The sequence below is a fragment of the Apus apus genome, chromosome 1, assembly GCF_020740795.1.
Source record: "Apus apus isolate bApuApu2 chromosome 1, bApuApu2.pri.cur, whole genome shotgun sequence".
Taxonomy (NCBI): domain Eukaryota; kingdom Metazoa; phylum Chordata; class Aves; order Apodiformes; family Apodidae; genus Apus; species Apus apus.
In genome coordinates this window covers 66,352,029-66,376,528 of record NC_067282.1, presented here as the reverse complement: position 1 = coordinate 66,376,528, position 24,500 = coordinate 66,352,029, and the positions used below count along the sequence as shown (strand labels likewise).

At 43.5% G+C, this 24,500-nt stretch overlaps 1 protein-coding gene across 1 annotated transcript; it reads left to right on the top strand.

Moving 5' to 3' along the window:
* Positions 1 to 675: 675 nt before the first annotated feature.
* TTF2 (transcription termination factor 2) lies at positions 676 to 22,065 on the top strand. The gene is given in 24 exon segments (XM_051608832.1): positions 676 to 741; positions 849 to 960; positions 1,181 to 1,250; positions 1,252 to 1,268; positions 2,598 to 2,664; positions 3,098 to 4,054; positions 4,911 to 5,037; positions 6,170 to 6,364; positions 6,612 to 6,769; positions 7,792 to 7,873; positions 8,189 to 8,302; positions 9,232 to 9,382; positions 10,439 to 10,544; positions 11,575 to 11,765; positions 12,580 to 12,733; positions 13,483 to 13,574; positions 14,339 to 14,421; positions 14,859 to 14,998; positions 15,773 to 15,943; positions 16,530 to 16,588; positions 17,885 to 18,038; positions 19,673 to 19,755; positions 20,791 to 20,865; positions 21,673 to 22,065. Coding segments are annotated over 24 exon segments (3,531 nt in total). The 5' UTR covers positions 676 to 713; the 3' UTR covers positions 21,818 to 22,065.
* Positions 22,066 to 24,500: the final 2,435 nt, after the last annotated feature.

Sequence of the window (24,500 nt, the reverse complement as noted above, 5' to 3'; positions counted from 1 at the left end):
TAAGTGTTGTTAAATATTTTTGTACACACGATATAACCTCGGTGTGATTGTTATCACCGGAGTCATTATCTCACCTGACTTGTCATTAACAAAAGTGGCAATTAAGAAATGCACACATTTTGTAAAATTGTATTCCCCATCTTAAATACAAGAAGAAAAACCCGACTGTTTCCCGCCTCCAGCTGTCTCTGGTGTTCACCGACGCCGCTGTCCTTTCAACTTCAATTTTATTTTAAAATCTTTTGCTTTGAGAAAGCACCTGGAGCCTGCCAGCAGTGGCGCCGGGAACCGCGCCTTCCGCAGTCCGGGGAGGCGTCCTCGGGGAAGCGCTGGGCTCCGGCCCGGCCAGGTTTTACACCGAATTTACACCCATTTACACCGGATTTACACCCAGACTCGCCCGCTGCAAATCACGGAGCTGCCGCTCCCCGGCGCTGGCCCCGCCCCCTTTCCCCGCGGCCACGCCCTCTTTACCCGGGCCCCGCCCATTTCACCGGAGCTCCGCCCCTTTCATCGTGTCCCCGCCCCCTTTCCTCGGGGCCCCGCCCTCCCGATGCTGCGCGCCTGCCGATGGCGAAGGGGCGGGTCCACGGTCACGCCGCGGCGCCGATTGGCTCCATCGCCCGGCTTGCCGCGCTCCGATTGGGCAGCCCGCAGGCGCCGAGAGGGGATTGGCTGGCTCCCAGGGCGGGCGCGGCGGCGGCTGCCGGGCGATGGAGGCCGTGCCGTGCGCCCGGCACGGTGAGGGGCGGCGGGGCGGGAACGGGGGGGGGGGGGTCCCGGGAACGGGGGCTCCCGGGAACGGGGGCTCCCGGACTGACCCGTGTCCCGTCTGCTCCGTCCCGCAGGCTCCCTCTGCTTCCTGAAGACGGGTGTCCGCGCCGGCCCCAGCCAGGGGAAGAGCTTCTACGTGTGCGGGGCGCAGGGCCCGGCGCCCTGCGGGTTCTCTCTCCCGGCGCCGTGAGTGCGGGCGGTTGGGGGGGCTGGGGGCACAGGCAGCTGTTGGGAGGGAAGTTCGGTGCTGGGTCGGCAGCCGCAGACCTTGTCTTCTCAGTCGCGTGGTCTCTTGAGAAGACTCTCCCAAGTGTTTTGTCCCAAGTGGCTTCTTTTTTTCGGCGGTGCTGTTCCCTGGGCAGCTCGTCTTGGCTTTATTCTCCCTCTCTGCCTTTCCTCTTCTCAGCGTTCCCGCTTCTCACTGCTTGATCCATGAGGGATGCGTGGTGGAGCTGCAGGTCCTGGTTCAGCAGCAGGGACAGAGATGAGTACAAGTAAGTTCCTCAGAGTGGAAACAATGGTTTGTTGTGCAGGTTTGGGCATCTGGAATTGCTTGACGGTGGCAGACTTGCAGTTTCCTGCTGGAATTGGAAAGGCTCGTCCAGCCTTGGGGCCTTCAATTATCATGTTTCTTTTTATTAGCAGTTATATTCAGTGCTATAAGCCCAAGCGATCAGATAATGTTTGTTTTTAATAGTGTTGAACCCAGCTCTGTGATTTGGTTCATCCCAGACTCAGGATGGTTGCATCAGATCAACCGTTTTTAGTGCTCATAAAGTTCTTGCAGCAGTCTTGGTTGGCTGCCAGTATGAAAAAAGAAAGATCACATCCAAAGCTCTCCTGTTCCTGAGGTGCTTTAAAGATGAGATGGCCAGTGCAGTGTAGCTAAAAGAACAGCTGTTTCTTTACACCTTGAAGTCATAGGACACTTCTGAGGCTCAGAACATAGACAATGTTTTTGCCTGAGCAGTTACTTTTGTTGTCGCTCAAATTGAAAAACGAACAACCCAAACCCCAACTCTAGGAATCTTTATCCAGCAAAAAATGTTTTTGTAAAAAGCTTTGTGGCCAGTGTTTGTGGCTTTTTAATATGCGGGAGTCTGGATGTAAAGTATAGAGCAAGATAACTTAGCTGGGGTATTTCTGTCATCCTGGCTTGTATCAGGAATGGTGTGGCCAGCAGGGGCAGGGATGTGATTCTCCCCCTGTGCTCAGCACTGGTGAGGCCCCACCTCGAATGCTGTGTGCAGTTCTGGGCCCCTCACTTCAAGAAGGATACTGAGGTGCTGGAGCAGGTGCAGAGGAGAGCAACGAGGCCGGTGAACGGACTAGAGGGAAAATCTTATAGGGATAGGCTGAGGGAGCTGGGGTTGTTTAGTCTGGAGAAGAGCAAAATCGGGGGGCACCTTATCACTCCCTACAACTACCTGAAGGGAGGTTGTAGTCAGGTGGGGGCTGGGCTCTTCTCCCAGGCAACTAGCAACAAGACAAGAGGGAAGGGCCTGAAGCTGTACCAGGGGAAGTTTAGGTTGGATATTAGGAAGTAATTCCTCATGGACAGGGTAGTTAGACATTAGAATGGACTTCTCAGGGAAGCGATGGGGTCACCATCCCTGGAGGTGTTCAAGGAAAGGCTGGATGTGGCACTTAATGCCATGGTCTAGATGATGTGGTGGTGTTAGGTCATAGGTTGGACTTGATGATCTCAGAGGTCTTTTCCAGCCTCAATAATCCTGTGGTTCTGGTGTGAAGCACTTTTTAAAGAACGATTAGAGTTGCTTTACTGGCCTCTATAGTTCAAATCTTGTTTTATTCTTTGGTAGGTTGTTTTACAGATGCCTTAAAAGTAAATTGAATGGGAAGAAATGGTGCGGAAGCATCCCGTGGCAGGTATGAATGTTACATTTGTATTACAGTGTCAGCTTATTCCAGCATGACTTTTTGTTCTGGATACTGTAGTCGCCTCTGAGACTACATAGTGGGAGAATTTGTATTTTCTAGCTTAAAAGCCTGCTGGCCTCCAGAACAGGCTTCTATTACTCCTAAATTGGGTGAAGCAATCCACTGTTCTGCAGTCTTGGAAGAAACTTGGCTTTGATCTCCGGCTGTCCTCTTTTCTTGAGGATGATCCTGTTGGGACTTGATTTGCAAAAAACATGGGGATGGCAAAGAAAGCAGAACACCAGCAGTTTTGTTTTGTTTTCATTGTGAACTGTTTATCCTGCTAAAACAATAGGAAAGATGATGCTCACAGAGAATGAGATGTTGTTAGAGATGACCAGGTTGTGCTTGGTACAGTAGTGTTTACTCGTATATATTGCAGGATCCAAAAGCTGCCAACGTGTCAAAAGCTGTAGAATCTGAGCCCAACACAGCACCTCTCTTCAATCCCAGTGGCCAAAGAAATCCATTCAAAGTAATAGACAAGAATTGTGAACAATCATCCTGGAAACAAGTTAAGCAAGGAAACGGTGGGGAAAGTAAAGCAAAAGGAATAGAAGCAGAGACAGAGAGCGTGCTGGTGTCACATAAAGAAAAGAAATCGACCTCTGATTCCTCCGTAGAGAAAGAACCTCTAGAAGGACTGAAAGCAAAAAAGAAGCAGTCCACAGTAGATAGAAGTGATCCAGAACTTAAAGAAAGCATAGTGTCTGAATCTAAGCTTGGCCTTTCTGAGACTTGGAAAGGGAAGAACACCCTTTGGGAGGAAGAGAAATACAGTGGCAGGGAATCCAAGTCTTCTCAGTGTGTGGAAAAAGAGCCAGATGGGAGATCAAAGCTCTTTCCACTTATTCTTGGAAAGCAAAGTGCAAGTACCAAGCCTCCAGAGGAGCAGCTCAGAGTGAAAAGCTTAAAAAACTGTGGAGATAAAGAAACCAGAGAGAAGGAAGATGTTAGTGGGAAGAATGGAGAAACAAAACCGCTGTCTAAAGAAGATGCCGTTTTCCCACCAGCACCACAATCACAACGTGCTGCCCCAAAGGGAGGAGCAGAGGCAGAGCTGCCCAAGATACAGATCAGGCCAGGGCTGGGACAGCCTGCTAATGAAGTTTCTGCCTCTGACAGTGATGAAGTAGAATTTGTTTGTTTCTCATCAGGTAAAAGTAAACCTGAGAAATCAGTTGAGGGTTTGCAGTCAAGAGACATCCCTTCAGGAAAGTCAGGAAAGAGTAGGCAGGGGACATCTTTGCCAGAAGCTGCAGCATCACATTGTGTGGGAGGACCCCAGGACCCAAAAGCTCTTCACAACCATCTTGCAGTTCAGCTGAAGCAGAAGAAGGTAATTTATTGCACCTATTATTCCTTGGTTTTGGTCTGTGTTCAGTGTGACTTCCCTTGTGACAGGCATCAGAAAATGGTATCCCCTCACAACAGAAACTCAAAATATTTGGATGGTTTAGAAAGATGAGGGTAGGAAGGGAATTCAGCCTAGGCACAGGTTAATTGTTGTAAGCCACATATGAGACAATTACCCCTAAGGAAGGACAACCTTGTGCGTTTGGGGTTGCTCTGTTTCGACCTGCCTGAGGTAGCATCTGTCTTTTATCTGGAAAGAGGGAACAGTACAGAGCCAGCTTAACCTTTGTAAATAACATGGTTGTTTCCGGTGGCCTCTCCTGGCCTTATGCAGCAAGAGTGATCTAGCTCACAGTAAGATGAAGTAAACTATGTTGTCTGCTTTTTTTAACAATTGTCAGTAACTATGTTTCGTAGTCTGTGTTACTAAAACACCTGTTTGCTTAGAGCTCAGAACAGACCCTTGAAATAAACAGTTGGAACTGTTGTTCCTGCATGCATGGAAACATGCAAGTAGTTGAATGTTAGGTGCTTTGAGAGATGTTAAGATTGTCCAAAAGTCACTTGACTACCTTCCTGTTTTTTAAACAGGGAGAAGCCCTGCATCCTTCCATCTCTTCTAAAGTGTACTAGTAGTTAGTTTATTTTCTGCTAGAAGACTATTTAAATCACCCTCAAATGGCACTAAAATGCTTCTGGATTTTGTAGAACAATATCAAAATACAAATGACTGTGGCATGGGATTAATGTTTTTAAACTTCTGACCTGCTTGTTCTCTGCTGGCAGAGAGCTTGGTGAGCACACTCAGGTTTTGGATTCTTTGTTTGTTTGTTTTGCAGAGTACTTTGGCTACAGTGAACATTCAGCTGCTGCCAGATAAAGGGGAACGGTTATTAAAGCAAGTGCAGGATTTGGAAGCAGCTCTCAGTGCTCTGAACATATCAACAATAGATACTACTGAAAAAGGTAGGGCTACATTTGTTTGCCCCAGAACTTTGCAAAACAGTTGGTCTTACTATAGTTGTTAATATTAAGAAAAAATAGCATAAACATATATAGGCACGTGATCTATATACAGTCAGTCTGCTGAGATTCACTGAAGGTGAAAAGTATTAGTTGCAAAGTGTGTGTCTGGGAGGCGATGAATGGAAAAACTCAAGCGATTCCTCTGAAGTGTGGAGGCTTCCCAAGAGAGCTTCTTCCCACATTTAGGGCCCAGGGCTAGTTCTGTTTCTAGCTTTATCTACATGATTGAGACAGGTGATTCTGTAAGAACTTCCTAGGGAAGTGGTAACTTCCACTTTGTTGCAGTATGGAAGCATGCTGCTGATGCGTGTTTTGGCTGCTGTGTCTGAATCTTTCAGTTACCAGGTATAAGATAAGCCTCTTCCAGTCTGCCATTCCTGTAAAACGATTTCCTAATTCTAGGAATTAATTACTATTAATCACCTGTAGAAGAAAGGCATTTTGTTGAGTTACCTGTATGATGAGCTCAAAAGGAGAGTTACTTTGTAATCATAATACCTATTGTGTTGATGAAAAGGTACAGTTTGACAATTCTGGAAACTGAAGATCTCTAGCAGGGAAGCAGTAACTCCCGAGCCACCACACAACAATCAGTCCCTATGTCTTATACCAGATCAGGTTTTAGGCAAGACAGACCTTTCCAGGAAGGAGTGAAAAGCTCATGAGTTCTTGGTGCATTTGTTCTTGGATTTTTCTGTGACCAAAACATTGACAAGCAAGATGTCTTTTAAAAGGAGCTAATTCTTTGAGAACAGTGTGCAGAACTGACCTTGCATTTGCACTGATCTGGTCACAGTTGCAAAGTTCACCATTGTTATAAACCACACATTGAAGCTTGAGCTGAACTGTGTTGCCTGTCATGTAGGAGCAGGCTTAGGAGCCTGCATGTTAGTAACTGCAGTGGCTCAGGTGACACTGTAACCTGCTATCACGCCCTTAAATTCATGCGACCACTTACTAATATTTTGCAAGCAGACTGTTGGGCAAAACAAAGGCTTTTCTCTGGGCTGTAACACAAAGCTTTGAGGTCCGTCAGGCAGGCTTTTCAACCTGCCTTTCATTTCTTCCTTAGGGGAGGATAGCACAAGCAGCAGCTGCCCTGGGGAATCTTTGCCTGACCCATTTGCCAGGCCAGGTGGTACAAAGCTAACAACAGCCCTGCCGCTCCAGGGTCCTACAGCAGGGACCTCTTCAGGCTCACACAGTCACCCCTCTGCTGCTGCTGCTGCTTTAGGTTCCAGTGAATATTGTGGCCACAGGTTTGGAAGTAAGTACAGAAGGACTACTTTTTTTTTCTTTTTTCCCAGTTAAAGAAAACACTGGTAAGGACAATTTCTGAAGTAATTCTACAACTTGTGGATATACGTGAGAGTACTAAACCTTTTTTTGTTACTGTGAGCTGCATAGTGCCCCCAGGCATCTGTAGCCACTGAGACCAATCTCTGAAATGAAAGATCTGCTTGGGAAAGCTGGCTTTGTAGGCACATCTCGTGCATAATTCCATATCTTTCCAGTGAACACTGGTGTGCAGAATCTATACGGAGGAAGAATGACAGAAGACCGAATCAGGGCTGTACACAGTGCCATAAGTGAGGCTATTAATAATCTTCATAAATCTCTAGAATCCTGTCCACCAGAGCAGACAGCAGCCGAAGATCCCTCTGGATTGAAGGTGAGTTGGCAAGGATGGAGGATGTCAGGCTGATGGATGAAGCGTGACATCTTGGTGATTAGCATCCTGGCCTTTCACACTTCAAAGAACTTTGCCATTTTCATCCTGCTGGAAAGAGATGCCCTAATTACTCTCTGTCCATGAGAGTTGCTTCAGTTGGTAAATACTAATGTTCTACCCTCTTACTGTGGTGTCATCAGAATATTCAGTGCTTGAATGAAGTAGTAGTGCCTCAGACAAAGCAACCAACCCACAACCATTTGTTTATAAAGGACTGGTGGAACAGAGCCAGGTCTCTAGTGAGAAACAGACTGAGAACCTTCTTATTGTTCTTTTCTCACAGTTAGGTCTCCCAGTGAGCTGTAAGAAATAGTCTTTTAAAAAAGTGATGATCAAGTTAATGCAGCCCACTGGACTCCAGAGTAATCTATTCCGATCTGCCAAAGAGCACTTCTTTATCAGGTTTTTCTTTATCAACTTATGCCAAACCCATAGTTGACTTTACATGCAAGGTAAGGAAAGCACCTGCCTCTGCAGGATGGTGCATTGATGTCTATATGTTGTGTCACTTGTCAGATCCTCTTGTGACCTTTTCAGTCCTGGGGAAGGCCATTTAATGTCTTACGATGACAGTACATTGTCCCTTTTTCTGTCTTTTAAGAGTCCCTGGGGGTCTTAGCTTTGGTGAGAAAAGGGGCAGTGTTTTCCATCCCTCTCCTTGACATTGATGCCTGTTGTAAGCAAGGTAGGCTTGGGTGGATCTTCCACCAGAACGAGCCTTTGACTGCTCTCAGAGGCACTCGGTTGGTTTGTGCATAAAGCGTCAGCAAGACTGACCTGTGGTACTGCTGACCTCCCCTCTGCAGGAGTTGCTTATCCCTGTCCATGCGGGAAAAAAAAGAAGTAGGCAGACTCCTTTTTGGTCAGGTTGCAGTAGGACAGTAGGATAATTTGGCACTGGAAGCAGAAGTGTTTAAACTTTGCAAGGTGTTTCCTTAAAATCCTCTGTCTCGCCCCCTCAGGTTCCGCTGCTGCTGCACCAAAAGCAGGCGCTTGCCTGGCTCCTCTGGAGAGAGAGTCAGAGGCCGTGTGGAGGAATTCTGGGTAAGCAGTGGAACAGGGAAGTGGCTTTTGGGGAGCAGATTCATGGCAGCAGCACCTGGGCACATAACTTACTCTGAGGCCAGTAACTTTTTCTATATTTTTTTTGAAGGCCTAAAGGAGCTTGTTTTTCTGTGCCCTTGGACTAATTACAGCTGTTATCCCATTGCGAAAACATACCCTGAAACGGTCAGGCTTGTATCTCTATTTCCAGCATTGCCCAGGGCAATTTCAGTTGCAGGATTTACCTCGGTGTAGATCTAAGCTAGAGGGGCTCATTTCTGCAGCTCATCACAGCTTCTGTGCATCTTTTTCCAGCGGATGACATGGGCTTGGGGAAGACTCTGACAATGATTGCTCTCATTCTGGCTCAGAAGCAGCTGAAGACAGAGAAGAGAAAGGAGACGTTACAAATATGGCTATCCAAAAATGGTACAGAATTGTTTCCATCATATAGTACATAAATTACGATGCTGTGCCATGTGAAATGCCTCAAGTATTCTAGATTAATGACTCATAGAATGACAGGTCCTATCTGTGCTCACTTCCTTTCTGTAGGACCATTCTGTTGGGGTTAATGTTTACTGCAGTCCATTTCAAGGCCTTTCTCTTGATCAGTGTCATTTTTTCTTCCATTGGATGTGTAGGATTTCCCAGCTGATTACTTTATATTTTGGGGGGATTTATTTTTTTATTGGTTAGCCTCCTTGATCAGGTAAAGCCAACATATGCTGTTATCAAAAATATTTCATCATTTTTTTCAATATATGCATAGTTTTCATAGCATAAGGACTTAAATAAGTTACTATGCCCCTTCCTGTGACTAATTTTTTCTTTTCTTTTTCCCCTACAAGATTACCTTTATCTTTGTAAGAAATGCTAGAGTTTTTAAACAGTTATTGTTTCTGTGTCCACAACTTGTCACTGTCTCTGTCCTCATCAAATTGGTTGGACTACTTTTTCCTGTTTTGACAAGTTTAGTGAGGATGTGTTTCTTTTTGCTGTGTGGTTCAAAATAATAAAACTTCAATCTTCTGTAACAGGAAAGAAGTGTTTATTTGGAACTGTATTCTCAGGAGACATCAGGTTTAGTTCCTGAATTCTAATACTTCAGCTTATCCAGAGGAAGTGCACAGAACTATAGGATAACTAAGTGGAGAGCAAGTGACACTTTAGTGTTCTAAGTATGTTTTTTTCCACCCACAACTAACAGGAATGCAATGTGGAGATGTTTGCCTCACAAACTGTGTTCACAGGAAAATTGGACCAATCTTCTTAACTGTTGTGACTTTCAAAAACTTCTGTCTTTGTTGTAGTGTAATGTGAAGGTGTTGAAACCTGTCTGCAATATTTCCCTGCAGATTCCACTGTTATCCCTTCCCACAGCACTTTAGTAATTTGTCCTGCATCCTTGATCCATCACTGGAAGAAAGAGATTGACAGACATGTGGACTGGGGCAAACTGAGGGTGTATTTGTACCACGGGCCAAGCAGAGATAAACATGCAGAAGCGTAAGTGCTAAACTGTAAATGTGACCAAGAAAACCAAAATGCTACTTAGTGAGATACCGTGTATGTTGGCTGGAGGATGATGGAAGAACCTCAAGTATGGAATTCATAGAATCATAGAATGTATTGGGTTGGAAGGGACCTCTAAAGGTCATCTAGTCCAATCCCCCTACAATGAGCAGGGTCATCTCCAACTAGACCAGATTGCTCAGAGCCCCAACAAGCCTGAACTTTAATGACTCCAGGGATGGGGCCTCCACCACCTCTCTAGGCAAGCTGTTCTAGTGATCCACCACCCTCATTTTTGAAGAACTTTTTCCTAATGTCAAGCCTAAATCTACCTTTATCTAGCTTAAACCCATTACCCCTTGTCCTATTGTTACATGCCCTTGTGAACAGGTCTTCCCCAGCCTTCTTATAGATCCCTTTAAGGTATTGGAAGGTTGTTATAAAGTCCCCATGGAGTCTTCTTCAAACTGAACAACCCCAACTCCCTCAGCTTGTCTTCATAAGAGAGATGCTCCAGCCCTCTGATCATTTTCAGTGGCCTCCTCTGGACATGCTCCAACAGGTCCATGTCCTTATGGTGCTGGGGGCTCCAGAGCTGTACACAGTACTCCAGGTGAGGTCTCACCAGGACAGAGTAGAGGGGCAGAATCACCTCTCTTGATCTGCTGACCACTCTTCTTTTGATGCAGCCCAGGATGTGGTTGGCCCTCTGGGCTGTGATTGCACATTGGTGGCTCATCAGAAAATTTTCTACACTTTATGCCATCCTGAGCAGTGTTTCTAGGTAGCAGATTCTAAGTAGTGTTCATCTCATGTGGAGTGTATTCTGTACTACTGTCTTTTACCATCTTAAGCTTGCTGTGTTTACTTTAACTATCCATGAAATGGGGACAACATGCCCTTCCTGTTTGACTGCTGTGAAGTTCTGTTTTCTGTAAAACTCTGCACGTCAGCACTTGTAGAACTGGCTGCTTAACCTTGAGCAGTTGCTGCCTTGCAGAATGAATTCCTCAACTGCTTGTTTCTGATCACTGCTTTCACTTTGTGCAGGCTCTCTGAATATGATGTTGTTGTCACAACCTACAGCCTTCTCTCCAAGGAAATACCCACAAGAAAAGAGGAAGGAGAAGTTCCTGCTGAGGACCATGATGTAGGGGTGAGAAGCTTGCCTTAATGTTTTGTTCTGAGGTGCTGCAAGCCATTATGCTACAGTGAGCAGCAGATTGAATTATATTTTTTCCTCTAAGCCCCCTGTTGAAATTTGCACAGTAAAAATGAAGTGATGAAGGTGCTGTGAAAGGCAGAAAGAAAATGGGGGGAAAATATTCACAATAAATCTGTTCTGTGATAATGCAGAATACACTGCAGTGAATAAATTGAAAATTCCTTTAAAATAATTTCAAGAGCACAGTAATGAATCTCATACTCCTTTTCAAGTGAGAGGGTAAAGGAACACTGAAACTTCCTCTTTGGTGTTTGCTGTTTGAAGCACTAATGTCACTTTAAAGTAGCAGAAGCCTGTCATGCTCAGTCTCTGGGTCTGTCTGAGCTTATGTGCTGCACTCTTGAAGAAACAGCAGTGTACTTCATTTGAAAATAATAAAGTGAATGCTGAATGCTAACTGAACTTGGCTACCCAGTATAGAAGAAGTTCCTTGGTGGTGAATAATTTGATCTCCTACCTCTGCCCAGCTCTAGGTGTAGCTCTTAAAGAGAACAGGCCTTTGAACATCAAGGTGGCACCTACAAAACTGTAGAGAGAGACAGAGAGATCAGAATAATTATAAATGTGCTCCTTGGTCCCAGCCTAGCAAAATCTTACTGATATGGATTGTCTCTTGTGAAGAAAGAGGCAATAAAATGTTAAAAGCAAGAAAAACAGCAAAAGGTTAAAAAATGTTATTAAGACCAGCTGTGGGAAACTCTTCTTTTCTTCCCCACATAAGTCTAGCCCCCCGGTACCGGCTTGTGACACCAGGCAAATATTATATTCTCTAGCCTATAAGATTTCACAGGAGCTCTGGAGAGATTATTTTTTTGAGAGCATCTCTCACATGATACTAAGAGCTCGGGTTACTGCTAACATCAGGAAAAGGCCTCTTGCTGAAAAAGTGTTTGCTTGTAGCTCTTTAGAGAGCTTAGTAGCATTATTGCTCTGTGCAAAAAACAGTCTGCTTTTCTTTCAGAGTTGGTCATCTCCTTGTTCCCCTCTGCTCAGGGTAGCTTGGGCTCGAGTTATACTGGATGAAGCTCACAATGTTAAAAACCCAAGGGTTCAAACCTCTATAGCTGTGTGCAAACTGAGAGCCAATGCCAGATGGGCTGTCACTGGGACACCAATACAGAACAACTTACTGGACATGTACTCTCTCCTAAGGTGAGCTGACTGCACGTGAACACAGGGACAGGGCTCCAGTTCCAGCAGTTCTTTGTTGATGAAGTGCTAAAATTGTTCCTGAGTTTGAGAGGTTTCTAAGATATGTGGGTCAGCCAGAGCAGTTAGATGACTGCTTCAAGCACTGGTTGCAAAGTCTGTGACAGGCATTGCAAAAGGCTGACCGTGTGTCTGCTGTTGCATGTAGCTAGTCTGCTTCTATAGAGCACAAAGGGGACAATACTTCAGATCTCCTGTATCTCCAAGATGAAAAGCCATAAAACCAATTTTAATGAAGAGAAATTTTGTGTGATAATCCTTATTCCTACCAGGGCAGCCCGGGAGGACCTTATTAAAGAGTGTTGCCCTACAAGCATGTTGAAGGAGAGGGTGAAAACTGAGGCTTCTCTAAACAAATGATAAACAGGTTAACCTCTGTGTTCCTCATTGCTCAGTGGGGAAAAATAATTAATTTTCAAGTAAGAGGCATGGGATTCTGAAATGACAAATGAATATGCTTTTTGGCAAGTGCCTCTGCACCTTGGTGTCTTTTTTTGGTGATGGTTGAAACATAATGAGGTAAGAGGAAGTGATGGGTACAGAATCAGAAAGATGCTTTCACAGTGTTAGTGATGGTGAGACATTTTAGCAAACAAGTTATCAACACCACTACACTGGAAGTGTTTTACTGCTCCTTGCAGTTACGGCATTTGAAAATGGTGTGTTTTACACAGCAAGGAGTTTTGTTCTGGTCACTTAAAAGTAGCTGAAGAACTCTCCTTCCCTTGGTATGAAGTCTCCTTCCTTCCTGTCCTAGGTTTCTACGTTGCTCTCCTTTTGATGAATACAAAGTGTGGAAGTATCAGGTAGATAACAACTCAAAGAAGGGAGGAGAGAGGCTAAGCCTCTTAACCAGGAGCCTCTTACTACGGAGAACTAAGGACCAGCTGGATTCAGCTGGCAAGCCCTTGGTAAGAACTTCATCTTTCACAACTAGGCAATAGTTCCTCTGTTTTCCTTACAGCAGCCAGTTAGTTATTTACATGTATGAATTTGTTAATGGGTGGGTTTTCCTGTCTGCTGTAGTCTGTTGAGCAAGAGGAGTGAATGCCTGTGGGATGCTTTGATGGATTAGCCAGAAAGCAGAAATACACAGAATAATTAAACCTTTTAGTTACAAATCATGTGGAAACGAGAGTATGTCAGATACTTGCAAGTAGATGTCCACTTAGTGGAAAGTTAGCTTAGCTCTCTGAGAATCAAAGCTGCTGCATGTCTAATCTGGTGCATGCTGGTGCATTGGCTTTCTGCATTAGTCTTTACAAAGAATCTGTTAAACAGAGTAATTTTTGCTCTGCCTGTAAGCCTTTCCAATTTGTGGTTTTGGTGTGCTGTCTGAATCTCAATGGGGAACTGAGAAGCTACTTTTACAATGCTAAATTAATCCTTCTGTGGTAGTTACATGGCAGTCCATACTTAGTTGCTCATGTCTTTTGTTATTGGAATAAAGATTTTATCTTGAGTGTTAACCAGGCTACTTGGAGTTCTACGAGAATCTGTGTTGTGCTATAGTTGCATTAATATAAATAATTTAATAAAGAAACATCTATCTTCTGATACTAAAAAAAAAAACTGTGTTAAATCTTGGAATGCAGGCGTTTGTGATGCTGTGTAAGATTTTTGCACTGTGTACATCTGATCTTGTGTATTTTTACTTCAGGTATCTCTGCCCCAGCGTAGCACACAGGTGCATCAGTTGAAACTTTCAGCAGAGGAGCAGTCTGTGTACAACGTGCTCTTTGCAAGATCCAGGTATGAATGTGGGTAGAGAGAAGGTATTTTGTGGTTTTGTTTCTTACTGGTGTGAAAGATCTGAAAGAGAAATCCACTTTAGGTGAGAAGAACTTTTGGGTAAGTTCCTGTTCATTTTTCTCTTTCTGACTGTCTGTCAAGCATGTTTCAAAATACGTTGCTTGTTCTGGTAACGGTGGAAACTGATTGATTTCTTTCCCCCATATGTTCATGCCTAATATGAGCTTTGTATTTTAGCCATTCGCTTATGTCTCATTGATTTAAAGACTCTAAAGACTTGGAGCTGCAATGGTAGTTCTTAAATGATAACATGCCAGCACCTGTAAAGGAGAAAATACATCTTTGCCCTGTGATTTCTATACCGTTGGAAATGATGCTGGCCGCTAGATGGCTGTAATGCAAGCCAGCATCACTTTGTGTTCTCCTAGGGTCTCCTTCAACAATGTTGCTGTAAAGATTGTTCCTTTCTTTTAAATATACATTGAAATATGTCTCTTTGTTGTGAAGAATGTTATCCATTGGGCCCTGGCTCCTTTTATACTCAGGGTAGTTCAATAAGGAGACTTGCTTCCTCTTGTGTTTTCTGTAATGAGTCTTGGTTTTGATTGTATTCAAGTTAAACAAAACTGGGGGGTTTTTTGTGCTAATTTTGTAATTAAATGATACCTTCCTTGCCTTAATATATCATCAGCTTGCTTTTTAAGCTCAGGTCCCTGACTTTTTTTCCTGCTGTAAATCCCACAGTCTTCGTCTTGTTTTTCTAGAGCAACACTACAATCCTACCTAAAGAGACAAGAGGAGAAAAATGAAGGCAGAGAGTATGCTGGTGGTAACCCATTTGAGAAAGGTAAAAACACATACAGAGTGATAAGGAGGGGGAACAGACCTGGCCACCTGGGGTCAGGACTTAGAAATTTTTTGGGTAATGCTCTCCTGATGTTACGATCCTGCCATATCATTCTAAAAATCTGTTCTCACTGTTTTGTGGCTCTAGGCAAATGTCTTAACATCCCTAGGTCTAAAATTCCCCTCTGAAATAAAGGTCTAATTGCTCAGACAAGAGATGTCAGTATTAGTATAATGTATGTGGTACTCGATGTTGTGTGGGTTGTTACTTGGGTTTTTTTTCTATAACTGGGGTTTGATGGGTTCCTATGTTAAATCAGGTGTTGGTTTGCCTGTTGGTTCTTGTCTCTTACCGATCAAAGTTCTGCTGGAGGTGAATGGGCAGCACTGGGAAATGCCTCCAAGAGCTCTTCATGTTTTTTCTTCCTTCCTTGACAGTTGCACAAGAGTTTGGGGTCAGTCAAAGGGAATTTCTAGCAGGATCCCAAACTGCCTCCCAAGTTTCAAGTACTGTCCATGTCTTGTCCATGCTGTTGAGGCTCCGTCAGTGCTGCTGCCATCTCTCCTTACTGAAAGTGGTAATTGCATTTTATTGTAGTGATGTGGGTTGTTTTTTATCTGGAGACTTTTAAGAGCGTTTGTGCAAGTTAACAGACTTTTAACCTCCTTGCATCTCTTAGGTAGGGGTGTATGAACTGAGCTGTTTTTAAGACTCGTGTTTTACAGCCCAAGAGGTTTTAGATGGACAAGCTTCCTACTGAAAAGTTCCCCAGCATGACCTATGGTGGGCAGCTGTGCCTCTGGAAATACCTTCATTCAGATTCAAAAAAGAAAAAAAGAAGAATTTTAATGGCAAAGAAATCTTGATCTTAACCTAGTCTTGAAGAGTGCACAGGTGTAGCCTGTTTCAAAGGCTTCTGTATTGGAGAGGTCTGCAAGTGCCTTGGCTGAAGTTGCCTTGCATGAAGTAGATTTTTGGAAGTTTTGGCTCTGTCATGTAAAGCAGCTGTAGAGAAAGTCCAGATACTAAGGGAATAGGCAGGGATTTATTTTCCAACAACTTCATCCTGCAGTTGTTAAATGCTGTGGGACAGGGAATCTGAGGAGACTGGACTGCAGAAAATGGCTGAACTCAGATGCTTTCCTTACGCTGTCTCTTCTTGGGGCAGAATAAGGGGCCAAAGGGACTGTTGATCTGACCCAGCAGTGTTTCTTAATTGTTCTGTCTTCATACTGCATAGCTTCCTTCAAACCCACTGTCCTCAGCAGTCATTGTGTAGACTGTGGATTGGTACTGAATCTGATCTCAGGCTTGACTGTGATCCCTTATTATATTTCTTTCTTTCCCACAGGCTCTGGACCAAGTTAACTTGAACAATGAAGGGCTTTCTCTCTCCATTGAGGAACAACTTAGCGCTTTGACCCTGTCTGAACTCCAGACTCCTGATTCCAAGTCAACAGTCTACCTCAATGGCACAGCTTTTAAAACAGATATATTTGAAATCACCAGGGAGAGCACCAAGGTATTGTGGTTCTGACTTTCTTACCTTCCGTGAGAAGCTTTGATTTAAACACTTTTCCTTTTAAATTGTTAATGAATTGTCACATGTTGGTAATTGCAGATCGGGCTAGGTTGGCAATTTACATGAAATCAGGGGAGTAGACTGGTAGTCCCCTGAACCCCTACTGGGAAGGCTCCAGCTTACCAGGTGTTGATGGCTAATTCTAATAAAGCTGTGAGAATCTGGATTGTGCTGAAAAAACGTCAGTGAAAATCTTGAGCACCAGAGTCACAGAAGTTTAGAAACGCATGTGAGAGCACAGTGCTTGGGAGGAGATAGAAAAAAATGGGATGGCAGCAAAAGGAGATGTGGCAATAACTTGGCTTCTCACAAGAAGGTTGAAACAAGTTTGTATGATTTGTTTTCTTAACTCTGTTGTCCATGGTGGGAGCATTCTTACTAATGACTATTAAAATATCTTGGAAATCTGAGCATGGAAGAAATTCCAGTTGAAGAGTTATTTTGATAACTTACTATCTTAGCAAATAATAGGCAAGCATGAGCTGGGTAATGACAGCAAGCAGTCTAACTTGTTTTTCCCCTGCAGATAGCTCACCTCTTGGCTGAACTGAAGACTATTCAAAGTCACTCAGAGTCTCAAAAAAGGTTAGTAAACATCCTTTTCTTTAGTTGTAGCGACTGAGAGGCAGCAGCAGAAGTAGTTTATAACAATTGAATACGAAACTTCTGATAGGGTAAAATAGCAGCAGTACTGCAATAGTTGAAAGCCAATTGTGAGAAAAACAAACAAAACCAAAACACTAAAATGAAGAGAGTAGTTTAAGAAGTAAGTAAGTGTAATTATAGGAGAATGTGTGAGAAAACTCAGGCCTTGAGTCCGCAGAGGACTTTTCACCAAGTGCAAAATTGGGAAGAATTTGTTTGTGCTGAGAAATATATGCTTTGGCTCGGCAACCCACACCCCCAAAAAAGTGGGTGAATAAAGTAGTGGTTCAAGCTGAACCTGTTTGAGATAATTTCTCTGACCAGCTTATTCCTTTAAGTGTTGCTGAAGTCCTACAGCTCTCTCCATACAAGTTTTTCTTTGCTCTGCACCAGACTGCAGTGTTACAGGTTTTCTGCTTTGTTTGCACCTGAAACAGTTACAGGTGTGGGGCTGCAATGTGGTTACACCTCTGTTTTGTTGGGGGTGGATTGGAAGGGGAAGTCCTGTTCTTGGGCAACTCCAGATTTGCACCATATGTAGAAAGCTTTTTTTCCAAAGTTTTTTCCAAAAAGCATTCCTACCATAAGAATGGGAACACCAGCATGACTTTTGTTCCCTACCAAAAAGCTATCAAATAAATTATTGCCTCCCAAACTGTTTAATCCAAGAAGTGTGGGGAGTGAGGGGCCCACGGGTGTCCAAATTTGGTGTTGATATTGATTCATTTTGTAAAAGAAGCTCAGAATTGTGATTGGTAGGTGGCAAAACACAAAAATAGAAAAATAACCCCCCAAAATAGAGATTGTAAGTTATAGATTTAATTTGTCTGAAGTTTACTGTGTTTTAGGTTCTATCACTACTCCTACAGGTGAATCTATTTCTAAGTTGGGAAGGGACTTGGCTCCAGTCTGCAACGGGGAAGAGTGCCTGTATCATTGTCTCCTCCTGCATGAGACACTGTAGTAACCAAACTGTTCAGTACACACAGAACTTGTTCTAAATCATAGAATCATAGAATCATAGAATCCTAGGGGTTGGAAGGGACCTCGAAAGATCATCTAGTCCAACCCCCCCTGCCAGAGCAGGGTCACCTAGAGTACATCACATAGGAACGCATCCAGGTGGGTTTTGAATGTCTCCAGTGAAGGAGACTCCACAACCTCCCTGGGCAGCCTGTTCCAGTGCTCTGTCACTCTCACAGTAAAAAAAAGCTAAACTCCCTGTTCTGTCCCCAGTGTTATTGTGTCTCAGTGGACGAGTATGTTGAAAGTTGTGGCTGTGCACCTCCGGCGACTAGGGCTGAAGTATGCAACAGTGGATGGCTCTGTCAATCCTAAACAGAGAATGGATGTGGTAGAAGAGTTCAACAACAACCCCAAAGGGCCTCAGGTATGCAGTCAGGGCAGGAAAACAGTTACCAGTGCTACTATGAGCAGCTCTCATAGGTGACGTCATGACTCCACTTACTGGCGCCACTTTGGTTTGGACCTCTAGGAGCCAAGATCAGCAGGGGCAGAGGAAGCTGTAAAAACAAATGTCTATCTTATAATGGGCAGGAGCAGCTGCTAAAAAAGTTCCTTTTGATGTTAACCTTCTGTACTGACACCATCTGACTCCGAAGCTAGTCCACAGGTTGTCCAAATCTTTGGTTGCATTCAAAGATGATTTTACACAGAGTATGGTGGAACATACAGTGCCACTTCACTCTACTCAGAGCAGGTTGGTTGTTTCCAGCTCATGTCACTATGTTGGAAGATGTCTCTTTATTTTGCTTGCTTGCCAAGGAACTTGCAAGACTTCCACGGTGCCCCTTCCTTACTGTTTCCCAGCATACCAGATACTTTGTGCCAGAATCCTTTTGAGGAGAGAGAATGACCACTGAATGTGTGAATGAGCCTAAATTAACCAAAATTCCTCTCACCCTGGTGTAAGAATAGGAAGATGGGGTTTGGGGTGAAAGAAGTCAGTGTTACACACTTCCAAAATAAAGTGACCTCTCTGTGACTTAATTTTGCATTTTTGAGGTGTCTTTTTTTCCCCACCTTTTTTTAGATTTTTTTTTTTTTTAATTATTAACTACAGATTAACTACAGTGTTTTGTAGTTTCTAGTAGTTTCTAGTCTGAAATTTTGGCTAGAGTAAGGAAGCTTGTCAGGTGACTAACAAAGTCTGAATCCAGATTCACTCTCCATCCTGATACACTTTAATCTGAACACTGATGTTTCTGTGATTGAGACAGGACAGACTGTCTCCTCTGTGGATGAATCTGTGACTGTCAGTGGAGGATGTGGTGCATTAGCTAGTTTTCTTTGCTGGATTTCTTGAACAAGTCACTGTCTGCAAAACAGATGTTTCTCCTTCTAGCTTTGAACTTAAACAAAATAAGATTTCTGCCAGCTATATGAATAGCTGACCCCTTAAACAAAATCAAGATTTTAAGGTACCATACCATGGAATTGAGTAGTGTTTGTTTATATATGATATATACAATTGATATGCATATATCAAGTGTTTCTGTCCTCAACTAAATTATTTTCCTGCTGTACAATAAATCTTCCTTAAATTGACCATCTGCTATATTGCTCTTTCTCTCCAGCTACTCATCTTTTTTGAAATAACAGGTTATGTGGAAACGAAGAGAAAGAATTAGCAGGCCATTTCAGTCCAGTTGCCTGTAATCATTACTGTTAAATCAGTGTTGGTGCTGACTGCTATTGGAGAGGCTGGTCATTTGAGTGGGACGTGGAGACAGCCTAAACCTTTCAGTCTTTTCTCTAGTCTGTAAAAACTAGGGGTAATACATGTGGAATGGTAAGCTGGTGCCTCTGAGCCATAACTTCCCTGTACAGGCTTCTGTGTCTTACCAAGCTGCATCTGGCAAGCTCCCAAATACATAGTAAATGTACACATGCAGTATAAATATGATAAACAGATACTTCAGTTCAAATTCATATGTGTAGTATACAAAGCATTCATTTTCTGGAAACATGCTCATTAATTTAACTCTCTTTTGGCCTTTGAAGGTAATGTTGGTCTCATTGCTGGCTGGAGGTGTTGGCCTGAACTTGACTGGAGGAAACCACCTATTTCTTCTTGACATGCACTGGTAAAAATAAATATAATTTCCACCCCAAAGGGTGTATGTAGGGCATGCTGTTTGCTTTCTGACCCATGTGTATTGTGACTTCTGATATAGTTGGGTTAGGAGGGAAATATTTAGTTGAAATTAGGAGTTGCAGTGTTTTTACCACAGCCTTCATCCAAGACACTGATTTGTCAATCCAGTGCTTACCACCATGAAGTACAGTTTTGTAGGGGTAAAAAAAAAAATAGAGGAGGGTAGCGGTGATCACAAGAAGCCAGTGTGCAGTCTGTGTCACAAAAGGGTACTGGACAGTTGGCAGTCCCTGGCTTAATGTATTGCAGTGATTAAAAATAGTACAGTAATGCCTACAAGGAATTTGTCTTGAAACAAACTGATTGTTGTGCATAGGCAGTCATCAGGCATAGCAGGTGTACCTTGGGGTTTTACAGGGCTATGAAAGTAGTGCAGGTGAGCTCGTGGTATTTATGTTGTCTCTGGAAGTCAGTATGACTTTTTAAACTGAATGTTACTTACGGGAACTTGCAAAGTAACATGTCTTAGTACAAAGCCAGCCACTGGGTAGCAGCATTAAGAACACACTTCTACAATATTATTTCTACAATGTTATGCCAACAAGTATTCCCTGTAACTGCATCCCAAATGGAGCTACTTTTTATGTAAATATTCCTGACTGAAGGCCTCTTTCGATGGAGTTTGCCTTCCTGCCTCATGCTCCTCATCAGCCACTCAGCTTTCTGTGAGTACTAACTACTGGCCACCAGTGTGGGACTACATGGAACACTGGCCTAATTCACACACCTGACTGTGTGTGGACTTGTAGCACAGTCCTACTAAGGGGCGAATCCAGGTGGGGTGAATACTGGTGGTCAAGCTAGTAAACCTAAGGTAACCTTGGAGCAGTTTTAGTTCTCCAGAGGAAGAAAACGGGATGTGCTGGAGGCAGACAGAGGGAAGCACAGAGGCTTTGATATTTCTGTTATTTCTGAACATAAGCCTTTAAGTTTTGTGGTTGGTTTTGGGTTTTTTTTCCCCCAGGAATCCTGCTCTCGAGGACCAGGCGTGTGACCGCATTTACCGAGTGGGGCAGCAGAAGGATGTTGTGATACACAGGTCAGGAGTTTCCTCAGCAGTAGATGAGGCTGTTGCTGCTCATGTACTGTCTGGCTTTAGTTGGTGAGACAAGGCCTTGCTTGAGGCTTGTTTCTTTTCTTCAAGCTAGGCATGAGGTCTGACAGTGGGATTGGGGTTTGGGCCCTCAGGTGGAGACCACAGAAAAATGTTTCTGTGTGGCACTTACCTGCATGTTGCTGTCCTGACAGCTAGCACTGGTCTGTTGTTTTACAGCCTGTGGTTTAGTGGGAATGTCCTTCTCATTCTTGAGAATAATTCAAGCACTGAGTTCTTTCTCTTCTCTTACCGAGTGGAGATTTTTCACTGTTCTCTCTGAGCTTGGACCTTTCTGATATCACTAATGTAAACATTCAGAGCACTTAAAATAAGTGGCAAACTTGGCTTTTAGAAAAAGCATTGTAATTTTCAGTACTAAAAGGCTAGCTTAGTTTTGTAAATGCACATTCAAAGCAACTGGAATTTAAAATGCTATTTTGTGTACTATGCTTTTAGTCTAATAGGTGCCATCAGTTATCAAGCAATCATGACAGGATTTTGTCACAGAATTGCTGTTGCTTCCCATGACCAAAGTTGAGGCCTAAAGTGCACCAGACTTATTTGAAATTATATAATGCTTAGATATGAGAACAGCTATTTTCTGTTTACAGGTGTATTTTTCAGTTACATAATAGGCTGTTAATACTGAAGTGAGACACTTTGGAAATTTACTAGGGAAGTACTTATATAATGCTGATACTTTTTCCTAGCAGTTGAGATGATGTGGCTTTGTTGTTTTCATCTGTTTAGGTTTGTCTGCGAAGGAACGGTAGAAGAAAAGATTGTACAGCTCCAAAGAAGGAAGAAAGTTCTTGCCCAGCAGGTGCTGTCAGGCAAAGGGGAGACCTTCACTAAGCTCACCCTGGCTGACCTCAAAGTTCTCTTTGGCATATAATTATCACTCATGATACACAACAGACAGTGATTTGTATACCTACAGCTGTGCAGGCTTTGACAAAGGGCTGCTGTTTAAGGCTGTCATTTATTTTGAACAAACTACATTTTTGTGCCTGTTCCAGGAAGAAAAGTTACCAACATCAGGAATTTGTTTTAATACTAAAATTATATTGTTCATCCAAAGGCTAATAAAGCTGTAAGTTAAGTTGTTGTTTTAAACACTTTTGAGTAAATATTAAGAACAAACATTTGCTTTTCTCTTGGATTCCTTTGTATGCTGTATAGTTAGAAAACTTTCCTCTTCAAGTCAGGAAAAGCACAGGCATAAGTGAAACAACAAGACACAAGAGTGAGGTAGGAAAGTTTAGAGGTTGGGTGGGCATTAAGAAAGAAAACACAAATTATTACAATGCTAAAAAGACTGTATAAACTCTAGAATGTACAAGTAACAAAATGAAAGAAGGTTTTAGAGGAATACTTAATTTCCTGTTTTGCTTCTTAGAAGGATGTCTTGTATCTAAGTGGAGAAGTATTTCTTTGTCCTTATTCAAGCAGGAAGGAGATTTCTCTTGTGTTCCTATGAAACAGAATCTGATTCTTGTGGAGTTTTGTTTTTGTTTTGTTTTTTTCCAGAGTATGAAATAGTGTAAGGTTTCCTTGGCGTAAACCTTTTTCTGTAGACTTTCTTCTTCCTTAGAAGATGCTCCCAGTTTTTTAATAGTAGATGAGTTGCAAGTCCTTGATTAATGATTTGTGCACTTTCTCCTGTCAGAAGTGGTATCTGCTGGTCAGTGAAAGTTTTAGACAACTGTTCTTTATTGGTAGTGCATCTTCCACCTCCCCCCGCTGTGTCCCCAGCCATATCCACATATCCATTTCTAAGAGATCTGGCACAGTTCCCATAAGCTGAGGGCCTTTGAGGCCACTTGGGGGCCTTTGAAGAGTTTCATTTTAATGTTCAGTGGTAGAGCATGACAAGTTAGAGTGCCAGTAAGAGGCTAGGTGTTGGTTCATGTACTGTCATTCCCTATGGAATAAGATGATAGCATTGGGTAGCATTTCAAGTGAAGGAGAGCAGTGTTTGCTGATCAGTGGTTCTTGTTGGTACAACAAGGTCCTGCTAGAATTCATGTAGCTCTGTTAGTCACTTCTGTTACTTGCCTTGATATGGTGTGAAAGTGAAGCTGTAGGATTATTCCCATTTATTGCACAGTTGTAGGGGCTAGAGGGCACACACCAAAATACAAATTATTATTTCTTGTTTATGCCATAAATTGAGCCATGGTGGAAGTGCCTTGAGCAGCTCTTGGAATGAAGGGTGACTGCATTTAACCATCATCTTAGTTTGTGGAACATTGTAGCAAGGCAAATGAGAAATGCACCCTGGTTTTCTGGAAAACGCATCAGAACATCTGTTTGATTCCACAAAACAAGGAGCCATGGACTAACTTTCCAAATTTACTTTCTTTTGGTTGGGATGTTTACATGAGCAGAACTTGCATTATAGTTTGTCTGGAATTCGTGTGCACTCCCCTCCCTTTCCTTGGAGCAACTGTTAGCCTGGCAGGTTTCCTTCTTTAATGTGTATTACTAAATATAGTTGAAATGGATCTCTTGTACACAATATCCCTTCAGCCTTTGTTTCTCCCTTTGGCTGAATTTATCTGTAGTCCCAATGCAGTATAACTAATTAGATAGATATTGACATGGGAGTTAATTGGGTTTTTTTTTTTTCTCTTTGTATTAAATTCTCTCCAGGAAAGGGCTTTCTGCCTCTCTTAGGAAACCTGGATAACCAATGGGATATGAAGTGACATTCAGCTCAGTTCACAGAAGTTCTGAAGCTGAAGGTCTAACAAATACTTCCAGTTACTGTTTCCTGAAATGGCAACTAGGAGACACAGATGAAGAATCAGTGGTTTTGTTATTTAAAGTAAAATTTTTAAAATAATTTTGTCATGTGGTGAGGGGGAAGTGGCATTGTTTTTGTTTGACTTTGGTTTGTGCTTTTCAGAACTGAGCAAAACCGCGTGTGAAAACACTACTAAATAATGCTGGCCCACGTGTAATGAGGTGTTTGTGTCTCACTGCAACACCAAAATACTGGGGCTTGGTTTCTTTACAGAAGAGAAACTTCACTATGACACTTAATGTGAATAAGCCCAGGGCTTCTTTTCCCACTCCTTTGTCAAAAAGCAGCCTCTGCTGCTCCCCCTGTTAGGAGTAAAGCAGCACAAGCTCCACTGCCACCTGCTCGGCGTGGATGGATGGATCATGGAGCAGGGTGAGCCAGGCTGGGATGCCTGGTGTCTCCAGCAAGTGCTCAGGATGTTGTGGTGTCCAGGAGAGGGCTGAGGGCAGCGCTCACCTGCAGAACTGCTGCAGCAGGCGTCGTCACTCGGTGGTGTGATGGAGCAGCCTCCCCTGGGCCTCTCCGGTGTTTCCGGAAGACGTCTCCCTTGGGCAATTTCTATACGGAAGGACTTGGGCGCCGAGCAAACGCTGGGAGCTTTTGCCCACCTGTCCCGAGGGCAGGTGTGCACCAGGCCGTGGCCCGGGCTGAGCCTTCTCCCTCGGGCGGGAGCTCCCCTTGCTGCCCGTCCCTTCTCCCCTCCAGGGGCCAGCACGGAGCGCGGGCAGCGCGGCGGGGCGGGAACCCGGAGCCGAGCCGAATCGGGCCG